Raw genomic sequence first — 22,197 nt, 5'->3', positions numbered from 1 at the left:
CCGCAGCCTCCGGCGGTTCCGCGGTTGGTCGCGCCCAGTGTCCCTACCTGGGATAGATGTGGGTTTCTTGGGCCGGGACGAGGGCGATGACAAGGTGGCATTACGTGGAGATAATTCGGTGACCTTTCTGGCATTTGGTGATGGGAGGGTGCGCAGAATACCGCGGTAGATGGCATGCAAAGGGAGACAATAATTGATAGGGCAAGGTTTGGAGAGCTATAAATTTATAGTTTCTAAGATATCTAACGAAGCTTTTTTCGTTATTGAAAATCAAGCAAGAGTTAGAAAGTTCTCCCCGCTTCACCCCACGCATCGGACGCAAGATGTTCCAGAAAGTCCCACGAGAGAAGACACAAGTAACACATTATAATCGTCACATGACAGTACCTTAGCATCGCAACAAAATTCAACTACAAACCTAAGGAACAAGGCATTACTGTCCTTTTCCGTAAACTATACCTTTATCATTAACTAGGACAGCTGACTAGCAGAAGCTGATAACGACATCGGACCTAGCATTCCCTCTCCACAGCTGAACCCAGCTGCTACCAATCTAAGAAACATCGGCGAAACACGGCAGCAATCTCGTCCCCATTCCAGCTCACTCCCTCACACTATTTATCAATCCGGCGACGGACAAGCTGCTTACAGTCTGAGCGCCGAGAGCGTCGTAAATACAGCTGTCATTAATTCTGTATCAGGAGGCCGAGCTTTCCGGGAGACTACGGTATATTTTCGGGGCGATACTTTCGGCTCCATCGCTTGCAGCCGGGACCTGCGTTTGACAGCATCAACAAGGCCGGTAGTTGGCCAACTTTGACGAGCCATCGGCGGCCGAAAACACGATTAATTGGTCTGTTTGGAAGTTTGTTGCTTCCCTCAGCTAAACGCAAATTACACATTATGCAGGCATATTAAAGAAACTATCACTTTATGCATATTGTCGTCAATGGTATGCCCTATTTATTGAAAACAATGCCTGATACATTGCTGGAGAACTAATTCAATTAACAGCCTATTTTTCCATCATAACAGTTCTTCAGCATTCGCAAACATTTGGTGTTGTTTGAAAATGAACGAATTCACTTGCATTGAGTGAATAAGAACGCTCAAGGCTAGGGATTCTAAGAGGGCCCGTACCGATCTTTCAAAACAGACTCCCAACATAGCCCGTAAACATATTTGCACTCATGCAGCTCCGCAAATCTGATTGATAAATTTCTAGAACTGAACAATGCCGGGTTCCCGGTTCTCTTGACCGCACAGGAAAACACGATGCAAGTGTTCAACTACGATAAAGAGCTAAATAACTTTCGTTTTGAAAAAAGGAGTGAACAGTGTCGAAGGAAAGAAAACCTTCCACCATAACGAAACAAACGTAGCCTTTCCTACCACCGACGCGCCTGCAAACCTCAGTTCACTTCAGCACACACTTTACCCACTCCACCACTACCCACAGTCCCCCACCCACTCTACCCATCTTCCGCCACCTCCCCTCTCACTGCCCCCCCCCCTTACCGAGAGGGCCGCAGAACCAGGTGGATCCCGTGCCGCTCAGCGGTCCGCGGCGTGGCTGTCGCCCGGCCGGCCTCCCCGACTGCGGCTCCTGGCGCCGCCCCTGCTCCGACCGGTCGTCGCCCGAGGGCTCAGCGGGCGGCAGCCGGCCGGTCAGCCCCAGCTGCGACAGGTCGCGCCATTCCTCCTCCTCGGCAGCGGCGCGTGCGGCCTCGGCGCCGCCCGGCTTCGGAGCCAGCAATACCTGGGGCAGAGGGCAGGTCAGGTCAGGTCAGGTCAGGTCAGGTTGCGGCAAAAGGCAAGACGCTGAATACTGCACCACCCGGCTCCGACGCCAGCAGTGCCTGGGTACGGAAGAGCAGAATATTAGACGTTATTTGAGAAGAAATTTTTTTACTCAGAAACAATGATTCCGAACTATGATAAAACAAAACAAAAGCGAAAAGCTACCGACATTTTGGTACAAAATGATGAAAAATGATGATTAAAATCAAGCAACTTTTTATTGTTCAGCGCATCTTCACAGAATTACTAATGGCAAACGTGCATTGTGATGGTCACGATCAAGGAGCAGATGAAACGGCCAGCACTGCCCACACTAGCATTTACGACGCTATATCAAAAGACATTGGCAAGGCTAAGCTTAAATCAATATGGATACACCGGGTTCCCATACCGACTTGCAACGAACACAGAAATTATCTGAGATCGGAAAAGCACGACAAAGCATGACAAAGCTTTCTCAGGGGATACGTATCTTAAAGTAATTACTTTCGATGGGAAAAGAATCTTTATCAAAACCATCCCAACGTTGGAAAATAACGGTCTGTGACTTAACTCGCTTTATAAGTACCAAGCCGAACTGTACATAATCTTAACCCATTAGATACGCTTGGCAGCTTTTGCTGCCACCGGACAAAATAGCGCCGCATTCCTAAACGTTGCGGTGAACTTTCAAGGTTTCTCACCAGAACGGAAGACCAAAACAATGCACGTCATGTGCGCTCCGAATTATTGATCGAGAAAGCGAATGTGCTGAGAAATAAACAATTTATCGCGAGGGTGCAAGGGGCGCACGATGGCGGCCGTGCGGCGGACACCAAAGAAGGAAGTTGTGAAGTTGGTGTGAATAAATGTTACCTTTTTATTATTGATTATTGTAAAGAAATCTGTAATTATCACTGGGAAGAGCTCAGGTGCGACATCAATTTCTCTAAATATCGCCAATCGTGCGTTATATTTAGGTGGCAGCAAAAGCTGCCAACCGTATCTTACGTAGTCAAAAATGGAGCAGTTACGTCCTTTTTGCTGTGCCATTCGTACATGAGCAGCAATGCCTGGCTTTATGGCGCATAGTGTAATGCCCCAGTTCCTTGCCTTTCCAAAAAGGGTCATTATCGGGGTTTCTGCTATGTATTCTTGTCTGCAGAGCATCACATACCAATGCACTACCAGGCGTATAATGTATTCCGCCATAGCTGAAGCATGAACTACGCTCTAACGGAGTGGTGCGGACAAACTGTCATCAGAGGATCCATCCCTTAAAAGGCACGCCATCGCCTAAGGGAAGATGGTGCCGTGGCTCTATAGACGAACGGGAAGAGGGGCGCCTTTGAGGCCTATGGGGCCGCCCCCGCCCTGCTCCCCGGCTCCCGCCCCCCCCCCATGCAAAAGAGGGGCGCCTACAAAGGTCATGGCCATGATGGCGCATCTGCACTAAGAGGGGCGCCTGCATGCCGAAGACGGGCGCCTATGAAGCCCAGTGGGGCGCCTCAATGAGAAAGAGAGACGCCTGTAAGGTCTATAGGGGTGCATTTGTTGTCCACTCCATAGGGACACCTTTATGCGAAAGAGGGGCGCATTGCATACGAAAAAGGGGCGCATTGCACAAGAAAGAGGCGCGCCTCTGAGACCTATAGGGTTGCCTTTGATGACCAAATGGGCGCTTACCTGGGAGAGAGGGGTGCCTTTAAAGCTATAAAGGGACGTCCGCCATGTGAAAAAGGGGCGCCAGGGACTTGAGCGCCCTTCCGAGCGGTCCGAGGTCGCCGGGAAGTTTGCATATGTCTAGCTCCTGCTGCACTATCCTCCAAAATAATTCGATTGGATTTAGGCCAGAACTGTTCTCTAGCCAAGTGTCCTTCCCCCAGATATCGGACAGATGGCTCTGGCACCGCCTAGTTCCGGAAATGGGCGCCGATGACCACTGTTATAGTGCGGGCGCCCAAAAACCCCAATTCATCATCATCATCATAGTTCCGAAAGATTGATGAGATGGAGTACCGTCCAGCATAAAAATGCTGTCCGACCTGCGGTACACCATGCGCCGTTGGAGCACACGGTAGTGGTGACCGCCCTGTTAATGCCAGATGCACGTTTTTCTCAGTATGTTTTCTGTATAGTAGTCGGGATCGACTTCGTCTTTTGCTAGATCACGTCCAGCTGGTTCAGCTCAGGTCCTGCTAGGACATCGTGATAGATCGGCATACCATTGCGGCGAGAATTTTACGCCGAAGTCTGTCGAAACTTGGGCCGCGTTTTCAGCCCATTCTCGTTTTGATGGTCCGTGTGGTGAAACCATTGACACGGAGATTCGTCGCCGAACTAGACCCGTTTCTACATACTTACTCAGTTTCCACTCTTCTACCGACCAGATTTTCCGTTTCGTGCAAATCTGAGGGCTCTGGACTTGCTCATTTTCGTTAATTTTGGCCGTACTAATAGTCAAGCGCCTTCAGTCCAAGGGTGTTCCTCCCTTATCAATGGACAACATTATCCGAGTGATCCTTATGAATAAGACTTTTGATCAGGTTCTCCGCAGAATGGTCAAATTTCCCAGGTGCTTTCTTCATGACAATGTTGGCGACGGTTGAGACGCAGGAGGACCATGCTGATTGGGGTTTATACCCACGTGACGCTACTTGTCCCTAAAGTTCTTCCACCAGCGCTTGTTGGTGAAAACGGGGGCTTAAAAGTGTTAGGCAGCGTCCTTCGATGTGTTGCCAGCTTGGAGCATGCCAATAGCGCAACTACGAAGCTCTCACTGTAAAGCTGACCGTCCATGCTTAGGCGTTCAGTACAATTCGCTGTAAATGCGCTGTTCAATGGTTAAACAATTACCCATACCAGTAACCTCCATTCGTAGAGGTCAGCTTTTTAGCTAATCTCCGCTTCAGAGAAGGACTCAAAGACACAATTCGTTCAAAGTAACGCGATAGCACATTGGAGCACATTGGAAACACGCCAAGTTGTTTTAAATAAACGGTCGACGGAAGTAAACCTTCGTCGCACCCTGTATAAGATTGTGTGGGGAGGGAAAGCGTGTGTGAGCTGAAATAGTGAGAGAAAGAACATTATCTCTCAGAACGAGCTGATCTGTTAGCTGATGTCTTGATTTTTAGCCATTATCCTTGAGAATAATTGGTTACGGTCGTTATTTGCAGGCTACGGTCGAATGGAAATCCGAACAATAACACATATTCAAGACCATATCTGGTACGGAAATAAAATAGCTCGTGAAAATTGTACAAGCACCGATAAGAGACACTCTGTGGCAAGGGTTGTTGGTATCGAAACATCATTTCCTCGCGGTCTTGATATGTTTGTGCTTTGAAATGTGACAAACTACTCCATTTTTGACTACGTAAGATACGCTTGGCAGCAAAAGCTGCCAGACCGGAAACGTACACTTCCGGTTTCGTGATCTGGCAAAAAATGCACATGTGTTCTCCTAGAGGGTGCCTGACAAACATATGTTAAAATCGCAGTGAAAGTCGACAAAAAAAGTTTTCGGCTCTAATGGGTTAAGGACCTTCTGAACAGACGAAAGTCGGCTTTGAAGTAGCCACCTCTGTAACGTTCAAACGACTAACGAGTTTCTTAACACAAAGTCTCTCATTTAATGAGGCCCGCACATCAAAGCAAGCAACGTCTTTTATCGTAAATACATCCAGTTCCTTATGCATTACATCACCGACTCCAGGCTAAAAAAATGTCCTTCACCAAAGAAGCAAGTACACGGGCACACTAAGTAGCGCTATGGTATAAAGGTCTTTTATCAATCTCGGTTAGCCGTTAACTACGGCTAAGCGGCTAACCACAGTGACCCTAACCAGTGATAGGTTATCATTACTGCTAGATGCAAATAGGACAGTTGTTTCCCGCAAACCACCAGCAAGCAAGGAATCAGTGTACTTATTATGCATATAATCATGTAAACAGAAAACCAGTTTCGACCATAGTGATGTCAAGAAAACAGACGAGTGAAACACCGAAGAACAATGACGAGCCTTGCACATCCACCACAGGAGGAGCACTACATTCTGCCGTGACCGCGTGCGACAGCTACTCTAATCCAGAGTCGCACGCCGCAGAGCGGCCGGCCGGCCGGCAGTGTGGTCCGCAGATCCTTCCCCGGGGAACGAGACAGCATCTAATGGACGTGAGGGGGACTCGCTAGGAGGTACACGTCCCGAGGGGAGGGGAGGGACGAGACACTAGCGGTGGCAGCGTGAATGAATGTTGGCGGTTGTGGCGAGATTAGCCAACAGAGTGCAACCGAACCAGATAGGAGTATCATTGCCAATGGAGAACCCCAGGCATCAGTAGCAGTTGGAAACCTGAGGTCAATGTGCCAAAATCACCCAATATCAGCAGCGGCGCGAGAGCCCATGTCTCATCCCCGACCAGCGCTGGAGTCAGCGCTGAGCTCAGCGCCAATATCCGTGTCAGCGAATCAATATCCCCGCGTCAGGATCAGAACAACTCCCCATCTCGGGCGGTCACATCAGTATCAACATGAGTATTCACATCAATATCACGCCATCAGTATGATCGGTATTAGTTTGGCATCAGACCCAGACAGAAGCACCAAGCAATTAATGTATATCGGAATTCGGAACACCAGCGGAGCCGAACTCGGCGGCTCTCGTATATGTAAAGGAGAAGCGGAGCCGAACTGGTAGCGGCTCCCGTATAACGGGACAGAGGAGTCGGAACAATGTTAGCTCTCGTAGGTATATCGGAACACAAGCGGAGAACTCAGTAGCTACGGTATGTTGGAAACCCCTCGGAGCCGAACTCAGCGGCTCCTGTATATCGCAGCGACGGAGTCGGAGCAATGTTAGCCCTCGTGTGTATATCGGAACACATTAAGCAGAGAAGAGTCAGCAGCTCTCGTATGTATATCGGAGCCGGACCTATGTGAGCTCCCGTATATCGGTGCCGCCGCGGAGTGGTGCCGTCTCCGTCTGTGGCGGTCAGAATCGACCCCGCCCCGCGGCCGTTCGGGCAGCGTCGGCGCGTGGGGAGCACGGCCGCTCCGCTGCGCTCCGTCTGAGGCCGCCGTGGGAAGCACACATGTGGCTGAAGGTTAGGAGGTCAGCTCCGTCCTCCCGGGTGACGGGCAGGTCAGAGCAGACACTGGGCTACCGGCAGCTGCAAATGGTAGTCGTGTGAAACATTGGCAGTGTGCTGAGGGAGATTTACGAGAGCGGAAAAGGTTTGGGACCATCCAAATGCCCGGAATTGTAACGACGAAGTACTCATCAAATATTCCACTTTCAAAACACAAAGACCTCAAGCTTGTTACAAGTTGCGGTTGTCAAACCAGAACTCCTACAACTGCCTCAACCAGCCGTCAGCACGGCCGGCTATCGCGCAGCCCCAATCAAAACTCGTCGCGTCGGCCGCTGTCTTCGGTCACGTCTCGTCGAATTGGTCATCTGTCAGCGCGCCGAGACGCCGGCGGTGGCCCCTCTGGGCGCCGCCTGACAGCCGGCCGCACTGATGGCAGTTCTTGGAACTCGGTGGCCGCCAACGCGGCACCGAGCGGCCCCCGACGGAGCGACGGGCAGCGCGGCCCGGGCGGCGACAGGCCGCGGTCCAGGAACCACCCGAGGGGATTTTATACGGGACGATAGCCGCGGATGTGCAGATCAAAGAAACTAATCAGTGCCGTGTTATCCAAGTGAGTTGCCAAGAGACCGCTTCACGGTCGATCAGTTACGAGGTTGGTCGTGTAAAATCCTCGATTTTCTAATGAAATGCTTCCAGCTCTAAGTATCCAAATATCAAATAATTCAGCATGTACGTGCTCGGCATTTCTCTCTGAACGGTGGTTCTCCTCCGCGCCACGGAACTTGGATGGTAAGAGGGTCAACCAAAGCCATCCCATCTACCTCAAGGCTCAAGCTCGACCCTGCCCCCCCCCCCCCCCACACACACACCGAACTCAGCACAGCACACTGCATATTCCGACTGCCCGTCTGCCCTCCCCTTACCTGGGCCTGGGGCGGCGGTGACGCGGAGGGCTGGGCCACGGGCGCGGCGGCCGGACCCATCCAGAAGTGCGGCGAGTCCGGCTCCATGCTGGGGTTGTTGGTGAGCGGGCCGCCCGCCTGCGCCGCCTTCTGCAGGTTGTTCCACGCCGACAGTCGCTGCGAGAGCTCCGTGCCGCGCGTCTCGAAACCCTGAGGAGGGTAAGGTCAGGTCAGAGGGTCACTGGGGGAGGCCGGACACGGGCAAACACACTTCCCCCTCAGTCACAAAACACATCACAGGCATACACGCGTTAGCCATATAACGCCGCGCACGTACAGAGGACGGTCAAACACGTATTCAAGTACGATCTGACACGCACACCCGCGTAGTGAGATACAAACACGCAAAAACAAACACATTCCGCCAACGCCGACACATCCCACAGCACAGACAAGGCTATCAAATACGTACACACACGTGTGGACTGACACGTGCCACCAGTCGAGCGGTCAAATACGTGCTACTTGGAATCAGCCGTTATTGAGTTTAGGGGGCTTTGAATACGTGTGTCGATTCGCTCCCAATACCTCACTCTATCAGACGCGAAATGGCTGAATGCTTGCTTTAGGGACAAATCTCAGGAGATATTGGAGTCTAGCGGATCGATCTAATTACCATCTAGACAGAGACTGAAAGTTTGACACTCGCATAGTTGTTTCAAAGAGATGTCCTTGATATAACAGCGCCGCCTGATGTGCCCATCAAAGACTCGGGATAATAATAGGCCAGGTTGAGGAACATTTATCTAAAACTTTAATAGTTTCTCAGAGCATTAGAAAGGTGAGCCTTTCATCTACAAATCCCCAACCTTATGTAAGGCAACTGGCATACGTAACTGGCCATTTGCAAACTTCACCGACTAGTGAAAAGCAATTCAATTCGAGTTCAGTTCAGCGCTCGTAGCCAATCTATTCCAATGTTTGATACCCCACGATTGATATCATCTGGAATTCCTTTTGAACAAATATAACACAGGCCCACGAACACCGTACTATCCGTTCACGTGTGAGGACTGAGTATACAGAATTCAGCAGCCGTGCGCTGGCCAATTCCGGGTCCGTGACCCCGGAGTGGAGAGATGAAGACTAAGCTCACCTCTCTGCAGCTCGTTATTAATGGTCTACCGTCAGAGCGGGAGGGTGATCACCTCAGGCGGGGTGTTGTGGCAGCACAAAGCAGCGTTATTAGTGTGCTGCTGAGGAGCGGTATTAAGGTCGCCACGGCGAACCACGAGACGAGAATAGCGCTGCACTGAGGTGACAACAGGATGTGCGGGCAAACATCCCGCATAAGACAATGAAATGACTAAAATAGGCGACGGCCTGTTCAAAAAGATAATTTGAAATGCCGGCAATGCAATAAAAAGGCAGGGCATACCAAGGTGATCCACTTGGCAGATATTGTTCCTTGGAGGTCAAACGGAGCGACAGGTAATTCGGGAAACAGCACCGCGGAAACTCTGGAATTCAATGCGCACGGTTCACAGCGGGAAATATCTACGAGCGGTATGCCCCGTGGCGGCATCACGTGGGTCACCTGATGCCCATACCATCCTCTCAGACCCGTCTCAGACAGTCTAAACAGCAGAGCCACCCTTTGTCCGCATCGCAATTCACCGTCTCAGACAGTCCATTGACTAGTTAGCATGGAACAGAAGAAGAAAAAAATCGGGCAGTGAACATCCTTCTTCTCAGACGGTCCTCATCTCAGACCAGTCTAGGAATAGAACAGCACTCGGTCACACATCCTCAGACACCCCCGACTAAGCAACATAGGGTTGGATAAATCAGGTAACGACCGTTCTCCACACACATCACCCTGCACACATCCCCACTAACCAGTATGGGGTCAGATAAATCTCTGGCCGGACCATAGCATCAGCGAGAATTACTCAGCAGCATTGAATCGGAGAAGTCGGGCAGAAACAGTCCCCCTGTATCACCTCTGTACTAGCCAGCATTGGGTCGGAGAAGTCGGGCAGGGACGTCCCCCTTTAGTATTCTCACTACCACTGTAAAAGGGCATCCTACTAACCAGCATGGGGTCGGCGAAGTCTGGCAGCGGTCGACTGGTGAACACCACGGTGATGCAGGCACCAGTGGCGGCCGCCACGGCCAGAATGACCAGGTACGGGTGGCTGGCCAGCAGACGAACGTACCTGCAGACAGACATACAGACGGCAGGGTTAGAACAGGGTAGGACTGCGGACGGGTAAGGGTGGCTAGCCAGCAGACGAACGTACCTGCAGACAGACATACAGACGGCGGGGTTAGAGCAGGGTAGGACTGCCGGCAGGTAAGGGTGGCTGGCCAGCAGACGAACGTACCTGCAGACAGACATACAGACGGCGGGGTTAGAACAGGGTAGGACTGCCCGCAGGTACGGGTAGCTGGCCAGCAGACGAACGTACCTGCAGACAGACATACAGACGGCAGGGTTAGAGCAGGGTAGGACTGCGGACGGGTAAGGGTGGCTAGCCAGCAGGCGAACGTACAAGGAGACAGACAGTCAAGACACTTAGACAGATGGACGGTAGCCAGACAGACGGACAGGCACTCAGGCATACAGAGTGAAGCGTAGAACTAGAGCCGTAGAGCAATGTAGAACTGCGAAGACGATAGTGACAGACTTCTGGTACGGTCCCCTCGTTATTCAATTGGGTTTAAAAGTCTCTAAAGTAGCTCTATCGGCTTCCGGCTAAAATCGTGAAATCTATTAATTTCAAATCATGTTTGCAATAAGGAACCAATTTTTACGGATCAACTGGTTTCACCATAATGCCTTACTAGTTATGGCTCCAAGCCTCCAATCTATAATGGTCACCCAGACACAGCGGCAAACGTCCCACCCTGCCCTGTTCCCTCCCCCGAGAGCCCTGCTGTCAGACAGGCTGGCCCTGAGGAGAAAACAATGACAGATGAGCGAGCCGCTTCCCAGCTGCGGCCCCGCACCTACAAAAACAACAGAAAAAAATGTAGCTGAAAACAAACTCAAAATAAAAACACTAGAAAAGATCATAATGTTATAAAAATGATTAGAAATAAACTACTTTTAACTGAACAAGAAAGGGAAACAAAATAAGAGAAAAAAGTTGCTCACAAAAAATGAGCTTCAACTGGAAGCAAGCTGTAGTTTTACATCAATGACAACCATCTTTCGATTCCAACTTCGCTTATTACGAGTTCGCAAGCGACCAAAGAACACTAATCGAAGGCAAGTGACGTTCGTACAAAAAGTTTGCTGATACATAACGCTGTTAACATTTAACGTCTCAAAGTTGCGGCAAGTTTCGTCCCAGCCGCCAAGTTCGTTCACAAAGATAATTTTCCAGGCATTGTCCCGAAGTCGCCCGACATCACGTAACTTTCCGTCTGCGTCTAAAACTCGCGCCGATGTTCCGGAGGTCATTTTGTGATCCAGATGTTTGCTATCTCACTCCAAGCACAAGACCAGGCCAAGGCATCCCAAGGGCATCCCTCGCAATACACCACGCAGATCGGAACACTATTCTGGCGCTTTGGCCTAAAATATAAATCTCGATCACATGGGGTTTCAACGGCCAAAACAAAAGGTCAAGTAAAACGCCCGTCGTAGTACATCACAGAAAATCGAAAGTTACAAAGAAATCTTGTGAAATATGAGCATTGGTTGGTGAAATGATGCCGAATGAATTTTGTGCAGAATACAAACATTCGAAGAAAGTCGTTTAATTAAAACGAAGCAACCGTTCAATTACAACGTAACAAGCAGGCTAATTTTGTCTCAGAGCTCCGGGATGCGTTCTTCGCAGCGGTGAGCACCGACCACATTATTACCACCGTTAATGAGTCTGGCGCCTGCCTTTGCGGCGCAGTTGCGGCGGTGGCACGCTCCGAACCACTGTCTCAGACGCACCACGAGTGGCGCAGTATGCCGCACCCCAGTCCAATTACATCCTATCTCCCTTCTCCGAGGCAACAGGTACATAATAAAGTGAGCGGCGAGCAGCCGCTGTAAAATAAGAGCCACTGGAATTTGGAAAACATCTCAGAAGTTCGTAAGCTTAGGTAAGCCCCTAGTCCACAATACATGAAAGAGCGCGCACTACCTACACAAAACAAACGAAATAAAATTTAGAATGATTGAAGAAAAGAACTCACAAAGGAAACGTGTTTACTCGTACCCCAGATTATTCTGATGGCAAACAGCGTCCCCCGACTAATTACAAATGTATGTAGTTATAATGTGATGGCTGATAATTTGTAATGCCCCTGACAATGTGATGCCCTGAGAGGTGCCCGCCTCCCATTCAGTCAGTTAGGAACAACTGAATCCTGGTCGTCCCTTGCACTGTTACGGAAATGACGAATGATAACGGGACATATGCCAGATTCTCGGAACACTATTTGAGAGTCACGTTATCCGATTGAGTTTATATTAATTATTTGATGGCGATGATGTCCGTATTCATTAATCCGCATTCCTTTCATGTCTTGATGACCTTATATCCGGTGTATCCAAAGGCAATTTATAGATAAGGAGGCAAATGCATTAATAACTGGTCCACAGCGAGTCACAATGCAAGGATGGAAAGAGCAGCGTTTAGCGCAATACGGATATCACGATATGATATTTCAGTTGAGGACTTCTTTCGTAGCATATGTAAGGTATGTAGCATGTACCCATATGGTCACAGTTAAGTCCTCTAAACCCAAAACCGCTCTCTACCAGAAGTCAGAGCCGATCCCTACGATCCTTACCAGTTCATGTTTCAGCGGAGGGTCGGTCTGCCAGGGCCGAGTCCCGAATCACGAGTCCCACTGACTCAGGGAGTCACAGCTGAGCCTCAGCGACTCGATACGCGTCACAGTATCGAAAACAGCCGTCTCCGCGAGTCAGCCATGGTGCTCTGAGTGGCCTCCCGGTCAGACAGCAATAACCTGCAACGGCAGAGAAACGAGTCATGACATGGAAAAAACGTTATCGAAAAGGACAAAAGTGAAGCTGGAAGGTAAAATTAAAATAGGCGAAATAACAGCTGAATGAAGACAGAGGAAGTTTGAAGCGTTTGCGACATAATGCGCCTTTAAAACAGGCACGCATCTAAAAAGTTTCCCTCAGGCGCATGCTTCTATAAAAAGAAAGAGAAGCTTGCGTCTCAGATCGTTAAATAATGAACGAAGGAATTACCAAAGCTATCTATTGAGACTGTAAGAAAAAGATAATTCGAGACCTTTCCCAATGCTCGTGGTATTCAGTTCGATTGTGAACACCAAGTCATTTAGGGCTAAAAAGGTAGCAGATCAGCTTTGAGCGTCAGCTGTGAGCCACGTTTGATTTATATGGGCACCGCTCGACATAAATAAAGGTTTGCACTTTCCTTTGCTGAAAGAGTAATAGATAAGACGTCATTTGTATCAAACATGTCAGAAATGGCACCAGCAAAAGCAGCTCTAAGAGGTGCCATTCTTCAAATAAAAAATATCGGTTGTTCTTTGGCCAAGACCACTTAAACGCGTGACAGTCTTGGGTGTGATAGTCATTTGATGAAACTCCGGTCAATAACACACAATGGCGGTACGCCTGTTTTTTTTTTCAACGCAATGCATTAAAAAAAGCAGGTCTTTCTCCACTAACGAGATCGGTTAGCCAAATAGCTTCCATAGCCCGTATGCAACTTCAAACTCTCAAGAGAAACGAGTCCTCGCCCTCGCGCCTTGCCGGCTCGCCGCTCCGACACTGCACTGGTAGACTGTCCCGCAGGACACTCGCCTGATGTATATGTTACAGACCGTATGAAAACCCAGTCCGTTTGCAAACGGCCTGGCCCAGTCAGGCCGTTTGAAAACGGCCTGAAAAAGCCGGCCGTTTGCAAACCGCCTGAAATATCAGGCCGTATGAAAACGGCCTAGGCAGTTTGAAACGGCCTAGACAGTTTGAAAACGGCCTAGTCAGTTTTCAAACGGTCTGGCGAACTACAACAGCCTCTGAAGATTGAACTTAATGGATCCAGGTTGGTCGATGATCAGGTTGCATCCATGTGAATGCTTGCGCATTCCATGCCGAATGACTCGTCTACATACGTCGAACAGTTTCTTACTGTGCTGATGCTCGGCCCGGCCGTTTTTCGACAATATTACTAATTACACAAGTTCACGGTCCGCCTGTGTACGGTCATCCAGTTGACGGAGCCTGGTGAAGCCACTACTGGTGAGGTCTGGTGAAACGTATCACTACAAGACTCACCGATTATTTTGTGGCATAAAACGCCGGAGCGCGCAATGGACATCAGAGTTCACATAAGTGGCGCGGGAACCGGGGGGGGGGGGGGCTAGCGGGGGCTGAGCCCCTCCAACCTTTCGGCTGGGGGGAGGGCTCGTAATGTGCTTGAGCCCCCCCCCCCCCCGCTGGAGGAATCGAAATCGGAAATCTACCAACATAATTTCATAGATTCATACATAGGCGCGGGAACCGGGGAGGGGGCAGTGGGAGAAGCTTGCTCCTACAGCTCTGGGGCCGTGGGGGCGGTGCCCCACAACTTTTCATGAGGTCAGGAACCGTTGGGGCAGCTTGTCCTCCCCTAATTAGAGGTTGTGGGTCGCAAAGGAAGAAAACATGTTAGTGAAAAATCCACCTCTTTCACTGGCTCGGCAACTCATTTGGCAGATTAAAACCTTTATTCCAGGCTGCCAAAACGGTAGTTTCTTCACTCAGCTAAGAAGGAATAGCGGACTTTTTTTGCAAATATTTTCGTGTTTTTTTTTTGTTGTTGAAAAGGCCAAGGTCTGAAAAATAAGTGGCCTAAAACCGGTTAGAAAAATATATTTGGGGGTACCCTAGTTTGATCTCTATTATGGTTCAGCCCCCCCCCCCCCAGTCTGGAAGAAGTTCCCGCGCCACTGGTTCACATTAGAGTCCTCACCGCGCCCGGTCGACCGCCGGCGGCTGGCCGGTGGCGTACGCCGGCAATACTTGACCATTGCGGTGGAAGGCGAAACTTTGAAGTCCGGGGGAAGCCCGGGTCGACCGGGCGCTATACGGGCCGGGTCTCAGTTCTGCTAATCTCTTCCTGACCAGGCCTGCATTCGTCATCGGGAAAATGAGGGATAATTTTCCGGAACTAGCGAGAATCATCGGGGATCACGAACGGTATGGCGATAACAAGACATGCTGAAGATAGGCGCTCAACAATAATTTTCCGACGGAGAATATCCGAGTGACAGTATTTTTCCGGATGCCGAATGCACCTCAGGATTTCATGGTGCCATGTAATGTCATGAAACGGTCGTGCTTCAACAAACTCAACATTGTCCAGCTGTAACTTTATGCAGACCAAATTGTTTTCAAAATGCCTAGACCGTTTGCAAACGGCCTGGTGTCTGGAAAGTTGTCATACGGCCTAGACGGTCTGCAAACGGCCTGAAATTTCAGGCGGTTTGCATACAGCCTGGAATTTCAGCCCGTATTCAAACGGCCTGACTTTTCAGTCCGTTTGCATACTGACTGGGCTGTCCAGCCCGTTTGCAAACGGCCTGAATCGGGCCAGGCCGTTTGCAAACGGACTGAGTTTTCATACGGCCTGTAACATATAGACTGTGCCGCAGCACACGGCTCCGGCGGCCGCCGGACGGACGTGACTGAGACGAGATAGGTATATCGAGTGGAATCGAGCCACAGAGAGCGTTGGAGAGATGAGCGTATGGCGGCGCCGGCAAGTACTGATAAAACATCTGCACCAGAGTGTCACCAGTTATAGAAGGTTACAACCGTACTTTGTGCTCAAGATCCAAGAAGATTTGAACACGATCCTTGCTAGCATGTCTGTCACGGTGCAAAGAAATCGCGCCTTGGTCAAATGCACGTCACCATGACCTCAAACACCTAACTTCACGAGCTCAGCACATCCCTCATACCGCTCCCCAAGGATCCAATTCCTCAATCTTCTCTGCTCTCGACAGGGTCACGTCCCCTTATCACTGCACCAGGGTCACTCCTCCCTCTCACAAGTAGCGACGATACCTACTCACTGGGCGAAAGCGGCGCCCACTGGCCACGCAGCCGCCCATATTAATACAGGGCGCGGTGCCGATGAAAAACGGCGCATTCATGCCATTGGGTGCAGCTGACGGCATCGTTAGCAGCTGACTGATTGGGTGCGCCGAGCCGGTCCGGGGAGAGAGAGAGAGAGAGAGAGAGAGAGAGAGAGAGAGAGAGAGAGAGAGAGAGAGAGAGAGAGAGAGAGAGAGAGAGAGAGAGAGAGAGAGGAGTGACAGCGGGAGGTGGCGGTGGTATCGAAGATCAATGCGGTATGTTACATAAACGTTGATGGATACTGTCCGCAGCTGGATGTTGGTAAGTGTTCAAAAGTGGTGAGAACAGAGGCAATTAATGTGGTGCTCTATGTTCTGACAGTTATTGGTATGTGTGTGTAAAGAGTAGAGACGAAACTCAGAAAAAAAATATTTGTGTTGATTACAACGGTATTTTTTAAAAGAAATTTTGTCCGAATGGTTGAATGGGTGGCTTTAGGTACCTTGTCATTTTCCAGAAATAATTAACTTTCAGTAAAAAATAAATGACTAAGTTGTTACTATGGACCAATAAGACGAATGCGACCTACACATGATCGCTGGACGACTGGTCATCCATCAAAATACCGCCCAAATAGCGCACTGACCCGCGCACCCGGCCTCCCGAAAACCGCCCAGCAACAGGTAAACGACCTTGCCGCGACAGATGGGCCCCGGGGGGCGGCGGCCGTCGGTGGTCGGCGCCATTCCTTATTTCTGTCCGCCATTATGTGTCAGTGGCAGCGCCGCTGAGGAGTATTTCCAGGAAAAGATGCCGGACGAAAGCGACGCCCGAGAGAGGGGGCAGAGTGTTCCGCGACACGTTATTCAGCATGGCAATCGATTGAGCCAGACGCCCCTCCCTCGCCAGACCCGTGGGGTGGTCGTTAGGTATTCATAAGAAGAGTGGAGGACGGGTCACGTTGTCCGAAACAGATGCCCGTAGGTTCCCAGGATAACCATACCAGACTCTGGCTTAGGTCCTCAAGAGACAATCTTCTCAGCTTGAGGACAAATAAACAAATGCACCAAACTGAGCGTTTGAGTCCTTTTAGATGTAATGATCACGTTTCATCATTTGATACGAAGTCAAAAACAAATTTTAAGTTGTCGCTCAATGCCAATGGCTTTCATGCACATTGAAACATTCGGGGCAACATTTAGCAAGCGATAAAATGACACCACAAGCACCGAAAAGACCAATCCAGGACGAACTCAAAGGTCGGTGTCCGGGGTGAAAAGCGATTTGTGTGAGTACGTATGGTGCATATGCCCATACAATACAGAGGATTGACTTAATGCGTATAAATTTCGCGATTGTTATCGAGTAACGTAAAAATTCAAATGGAAATCCAATCAACACATGGAAGAAACCCCCGATGATTTTCGCGGAAGCTATATCAGGCAAAGCTGCTGAAAATCTTCCACGGCAGACGCGTTTGGTTCGACCCAATCACCTTCTGGCCATGCCAGATAAGACGCGGTTGGTAACACTCCCGGCGCTGGCAACCAGTTTCTCAGACGTTAATAACATCTTCGGATGACCCAGCTACTGCCGCGACCGTCACCAGGCCCCTATTTCGAGCACACTAGTGTCCCAGCCGTGGCTGATCTTGGTCTGATCAGTCGTCCATATCCCGCTACTGGTAGTCACCACCGTTCGGTTGCCACCGCAGTTACCACCGCCGGTTGCCGTGCGAGGTTGCCATGTGGTTCTCTCTGGAGGCAGTGACCGTGCAGATCCACACACACTGTCCGAGCAGCAGTTAATCCGACCAGGTCACACCGGCCCGACTTCACGGTCTGCTGGGCGGGATGAGACCGCCGCGGCACAGCGGACTCGCCGCCCTCTGAGCAGTGTCTGGATAGCTTACAGACGGTCAGTGAACTCAGCACGGGTATCTCGGTACGGGCAATTTGTTACCAGGCCACCACGCGGTCAGCGACCTCTCAAACAGGCCTAACTTGATACGTGCATTTGTTAGCAAGCAACGTACTTTCAGCAAAGTTCTCGAAAACGAATCATGCGTCGCGATCTACTATACCATCGTAATTTGAAGGAATGCGCTCACTGCTAGACGCTAGTATCCCACACATCACTCCAGGGAAATGCTACCCTATTCAATGACCCACTGATGCGACCCCGGCCATCCTCCGAAGCACATCAGTGACCGCTCGCATGTGGCGTTTGATGGACAGGCGCAAGGCCATCTGACCCGCGGCGCACATCATCCGACCCGGGGCACCCATCATCCGACCCGGGGCGCACATCGTCCTCCCGCTGCGTGACCCCAACTGATGACCGCCCGAGTCAATGACGGCACATGCGATGCGTCGGCCACGCTCCCAGCTCCATTAGTAGCCTCCTGATGACAGCTTTCCTGAACAACAAGCCACACGGTCGGAACAATACACGATAGCATCCTTTATGGGCTGCACGATACTTCCGCCGGCATTCACTGGATACTCTTTTTCTCTATTTCTTTTCTATTTTTCTGTTAAACCTCCGTATTTTCTCAGACTTCCTCTCATTTCCGCCCACACTCTTCGCACCCTAATCCGGTGAGTTTTACTTCCTCCACCACCACACCCATTCACTACTTCCTCCTCCACACAAAGTCCGCTCTCCAAAGCCGCAAATCTCCTCTCAGGCTCCAAATGTCTGAACCGCTCTCCTCTCCGCCCCGGCCTCCGAGTCTCCGCCGTCGGGCGTCTCGTCCAGCGGCGTCTTTTCAGACCTTCCGGTGCGTACCGGCGCCACCTTCCAGCCGAGCGAGTCTGTTGGACGGGCCGCTCGGACCGGCGGCGATTATGCAAACACGACCCGATGGCAGTGACGTCAGAGGAGCAGAGAGCACTGGTGGAATAAGGAGGAAGGAGGAGAGAGGAGGGATGGTGAGACTGGGAGGAGAGAGGAAAAGGGAGAGGGACTGAAGAAGATGGAAAAAAGAGAATATGTACAAAGAAAAAAGAAGCAAGAGGAGAAGAGAAGGAATGAGATAAGGGGAAAGAGGGAGGGAGTGGGCGGCACACGTCTGCAAAAGTAACTCAATGGCGATGGCCTAAAAATGGGCTAAATACGACGAGATCGATGAAATGCCTAACTGAGTGACTGGTGGCAAGTTGGGTGGAACAAATTCATCAATAATAATTGGCATTCTGTTAAATTTGGTCAACTGGTTACATAAGTAAGCCATAAGGACTGGCATTTATGACTAGTTGCCCTCATAAACCAGCTCTCAGGGGCAGCGCTTTCAGCGAAGTCGAGCTCATTAAATTTCGCCGCACATTTCAGCATACCGCCATCTCCAGCGGAGCCAACTAACTACCCGCTCGGAAACCACCATCCGTTCTGGCCCCGGCGGCTGACGGTGGCGGCGCGGCGGTGCGTTATCAGAACTGCGCACCATCACCTTCCCCCGCTACCGCCACCGCCGCCGCCGCCGCCGCCGCCGCCGCCCTGCTGGCGGGCCAGTGAGCGCTCCGTCGCCTCCGTCAGCAGCGTCCCCAATAGCTTAGTGCGCCGGGCGGTGCGGCGTTGGCGGCTCACCGGCCGAAATTACACAAATGAGGCGCCGGGCTGGCAGAGCAGATACCGTCAGGAGGATAACACTGCGGTCAGAGAGGGGAAGAGAGAAAGAGGGTGAGAGACGCCGAGATCAGCCCGCAGCAGAGACCAGCAGGGGTCGAGTAGGATAGATGGTATGGAATAGGAAAGAATAGAAAGGGATGAAAAAGTATGGGATGTGGTAAGAAGTAAGAATCAGCTGTTAAAAATGAAATGAAATGAAATAGGATTAGGTGAAATGCCATTGGTACATACAAGGTTATGGAATGTGACAAACGGAATGGATGAAGTGTGATTTGGTGGGAAAGATAGGATCACCGAAGGAATACAAGGAAATAGGATGTTTTGGTACAGAAAGGAACAGTGCCAAATGAAATGGAATAAGAAAATAGGGCAAGGACCGGATGTGACTCATTCATAAAAAGATTAGCTAAGATTAGCTAGCGGCAAAGCAAGCCAATTAATCGTCTCCGAAAATTGACCAAAAGCGGAAGTTCGTCCAAGAAAGGATAGGCGGAGAAAAGAGGGATCCTCATTAGGGTCATTTTATTAAAAATGGAAACATTTCCATGAATCATGGATAAATGTATTGTATTGTATTGTATTGTATTGTCATGTAGCCAGAATGACAATGAAAAATGAAGTCGCTTACGGCTTAAGCAAAAGTTACGCCATCCGACAAGAGCGGAATGGCTCCCGAAACTTTCAAGCAATGCAATCTCACTCGTAGTTAGATAAAATGTGGATACACAATGAACCGGAGTTTTCAGCTGTTGTATGAATTCACTTTCTGAATGGCATTTGCAATTATCTTTAGGAAGGTAGTTATTTGTAGTTACTAGTAGTCATCAGCAGAAAGGAGATATTCATTACACAGCTTAGCGTAGCCCAGATTCGCAGAACATTATGCGCATACCATCTTAAAGTGGACACACTGCGACACATTCTAAATTCGGCAGGGTGTCGAACGCAGTCGCAACATTGAAAAATGCAATCAGCTTCCGCGGCGTTCAGAATTTCCGATGAGACCGTCTGTGAAGACGGCTCACTTCCGCTGGTCGGTGCCAGGATTCAGACAGGACGAGAGATAAGAGAAAAAGAACGACGGCAGCGTGAATTGCAAAATGTGGGGAAAAGATATGAGGTGCCACATTTATATGTCAAAACTAAAAGGAAAGGTGAACTCATCCATGATCCAATTCACTTACGTGCTTATCAAACAAAGATGCCTTTCACGTTTATCCCGTCGATGAATTGCGATCTATATCTAAGGCAACCTTCGCTACGGTCTGCCGTTTTCACCTCAAGCCCTCAAGCCACAATAATAACTGCAAACCAGTTCATACCAGCCGAAAACTGGTTCACGGACGGGGACAATCCACGACAGTTCTCGTTGCAACTCTGGTGCCGTGGTCAGTGGCTGCTTTCCCATCTACTGCCCGCCCCCCCCCTCCCCTTCCCGACCCCAAATACAATACGCCTGGCGAGGCGGGCAGCTGGGCGGCAAACAGAATAAAAGACGCTCTCTATGGGCGAAGGTTGCCAGCGGACGGAGGAAAGCGGACGGTGGTGGATAGTGGACAGTAGCCATTGGACGGTGGACAGAGGACCGTATTTGGAGGATGTTTGGGGGAAGGATGGAGGAAGGGTAGAGAACCTTAAACGACATATGTCACAAATAATATTTTAGAAGTTGGATGCCGGAAGCCAGAGGTTGATCGCTGCACGGCGGTAATCAACACTGAACGGTGAAATGTGAATATTGGACGTTAAACGACAAACGTTGGGCAAATGACGTTAGGATTCGACAGAAAGGCGTTGGTCGTCGGTCGGTGGTCACCGGGCGTTAGAAGTCCGACCGTCAGACACTAGGCTGGGAGGAGAAAAGGGCGCCGCCGCCGGTCGGCGGGCGGCGATATTACGTCGGCCGACGGCACCCGTTCCGCCCTACGTGTGCTACATATCAGCCGATCGACATGCGCTGCCAGTCGCCACTCCTCGCCAGCCGCTGCCAGTTGCTACTCGCCGATACGGGCCCAGTCGGCCGCGGCAGGCGCTGTGTAGGGCGCAAATAGACCGGCAGCCGGCCGGCAAGGGTAACTGACCAGTCGGTCACAAGGCCAAGGGCGCTGTTTCGCCTGCGAAGGGCGTCTCCATGGCAAGCATCGTGGCACCGGGAAAGCCGCCTTCGCAAAACTTCGCAATACAGCCAGTAGTGGGTCTGCTATTCGAGACACAACCATCGTCGTCACTAGTCTTTGGCGCTATTTATCTTGGAAATTGATGATGATTCTTATTCAAGATGCAAGTGAGTGTTGAGAAAAATATTTTTAAATTCATCCGCATTGCATCGTAATTAGCGGGAAATAGCTCGTCAGGCGAAGTGCGGAACCATCTATTTAGAAACCCGCTGCAACGAGTCACAGCTATTTTATAAACGAGCCGATCTGTTACCGCCACTTGACGCGCAAAAGAACAGTTTTCGAAAAGCTGTCCAGTGCCTGTCGCTATTTTGAATAAATAAGCGTCTCACTAATGCCTTGAGATATCCATTCTCGGTGAAATATTGCGACCGCCGGGCTCGGTTCCTCGAACGGTGTCATGCGGTAAGACTTCAGAGTTCAGCCGAAAACGTCAGCACCGAGCTCGCTGTTCAGCGAGCTTTCTGAGATTAACTCAAAAGACCAATTAGACCATGAACGCGGCAGAACGAGCGGAAACGTAATACAATCAGCATTGATTTAC

At 50.3% G+C, this 22,197-nt stretch overlaps 1 protein-coding gene across 1 annotated transcript in view; it reads right to left on the bottom strand.

The window, feature by feature from the left end:
* LOC122388950 (protein dispatched homolog 1-like) overlaps window positions 1-22,197 on the bottom strand; it is a 48,874-nt gene that overhangs the window by 10,598 nt on the left and 16,079 nt on the right. The window contains exons 3-6 of the mRNA XM_043380543.1: window positions 12,576-12,755; window positions 9,871-9,994; window positions 7,797-7,985; window positions 1,519-1,759 (exon numbers count right to left, since the gene is read on the bottom strand). Of these exons, the coding sequence (XP_043236478.1) occupies window positions 1,519-1,759; window positions 7,797-7,985; window positions 9,871-9,994; window positions 12,576-12,583 (562 nt within the window). The 5' untranslated portion in view covers window positions 12,584-12,755. The remainder of the gene's footprint in view (window positions 1-1,518; window positions 1,760-7,796; window positions 7,986-9,870; window positions 9,995-12,575; window positions 12,756-22,197) is intronic.

The sequence above is a fragment of the Amphibalanus amphitrite genome, unplaced genomic scaffold (assembly GCF_019059575.1).
Source record: "Amphibalanus amphitrite isolate SeventyFive unplaced genomic scaffold, NRLGWU_Aamphi_draft 000339F_arrow, whole genome shotgun sequence".
Classification (NCBI taxonomy): domain Eukaryota; kingdom Metazoa; phylum Arthropoda; class Thecostraca; order Balanomorpha; family Balanidae; genus Amphibalanus; species Amphibalanus amphitrite.
Note: the sequence above shows the minus strand (reverse complement) of the source record. Positions and strands in the feature narration are given on the sequence as shown.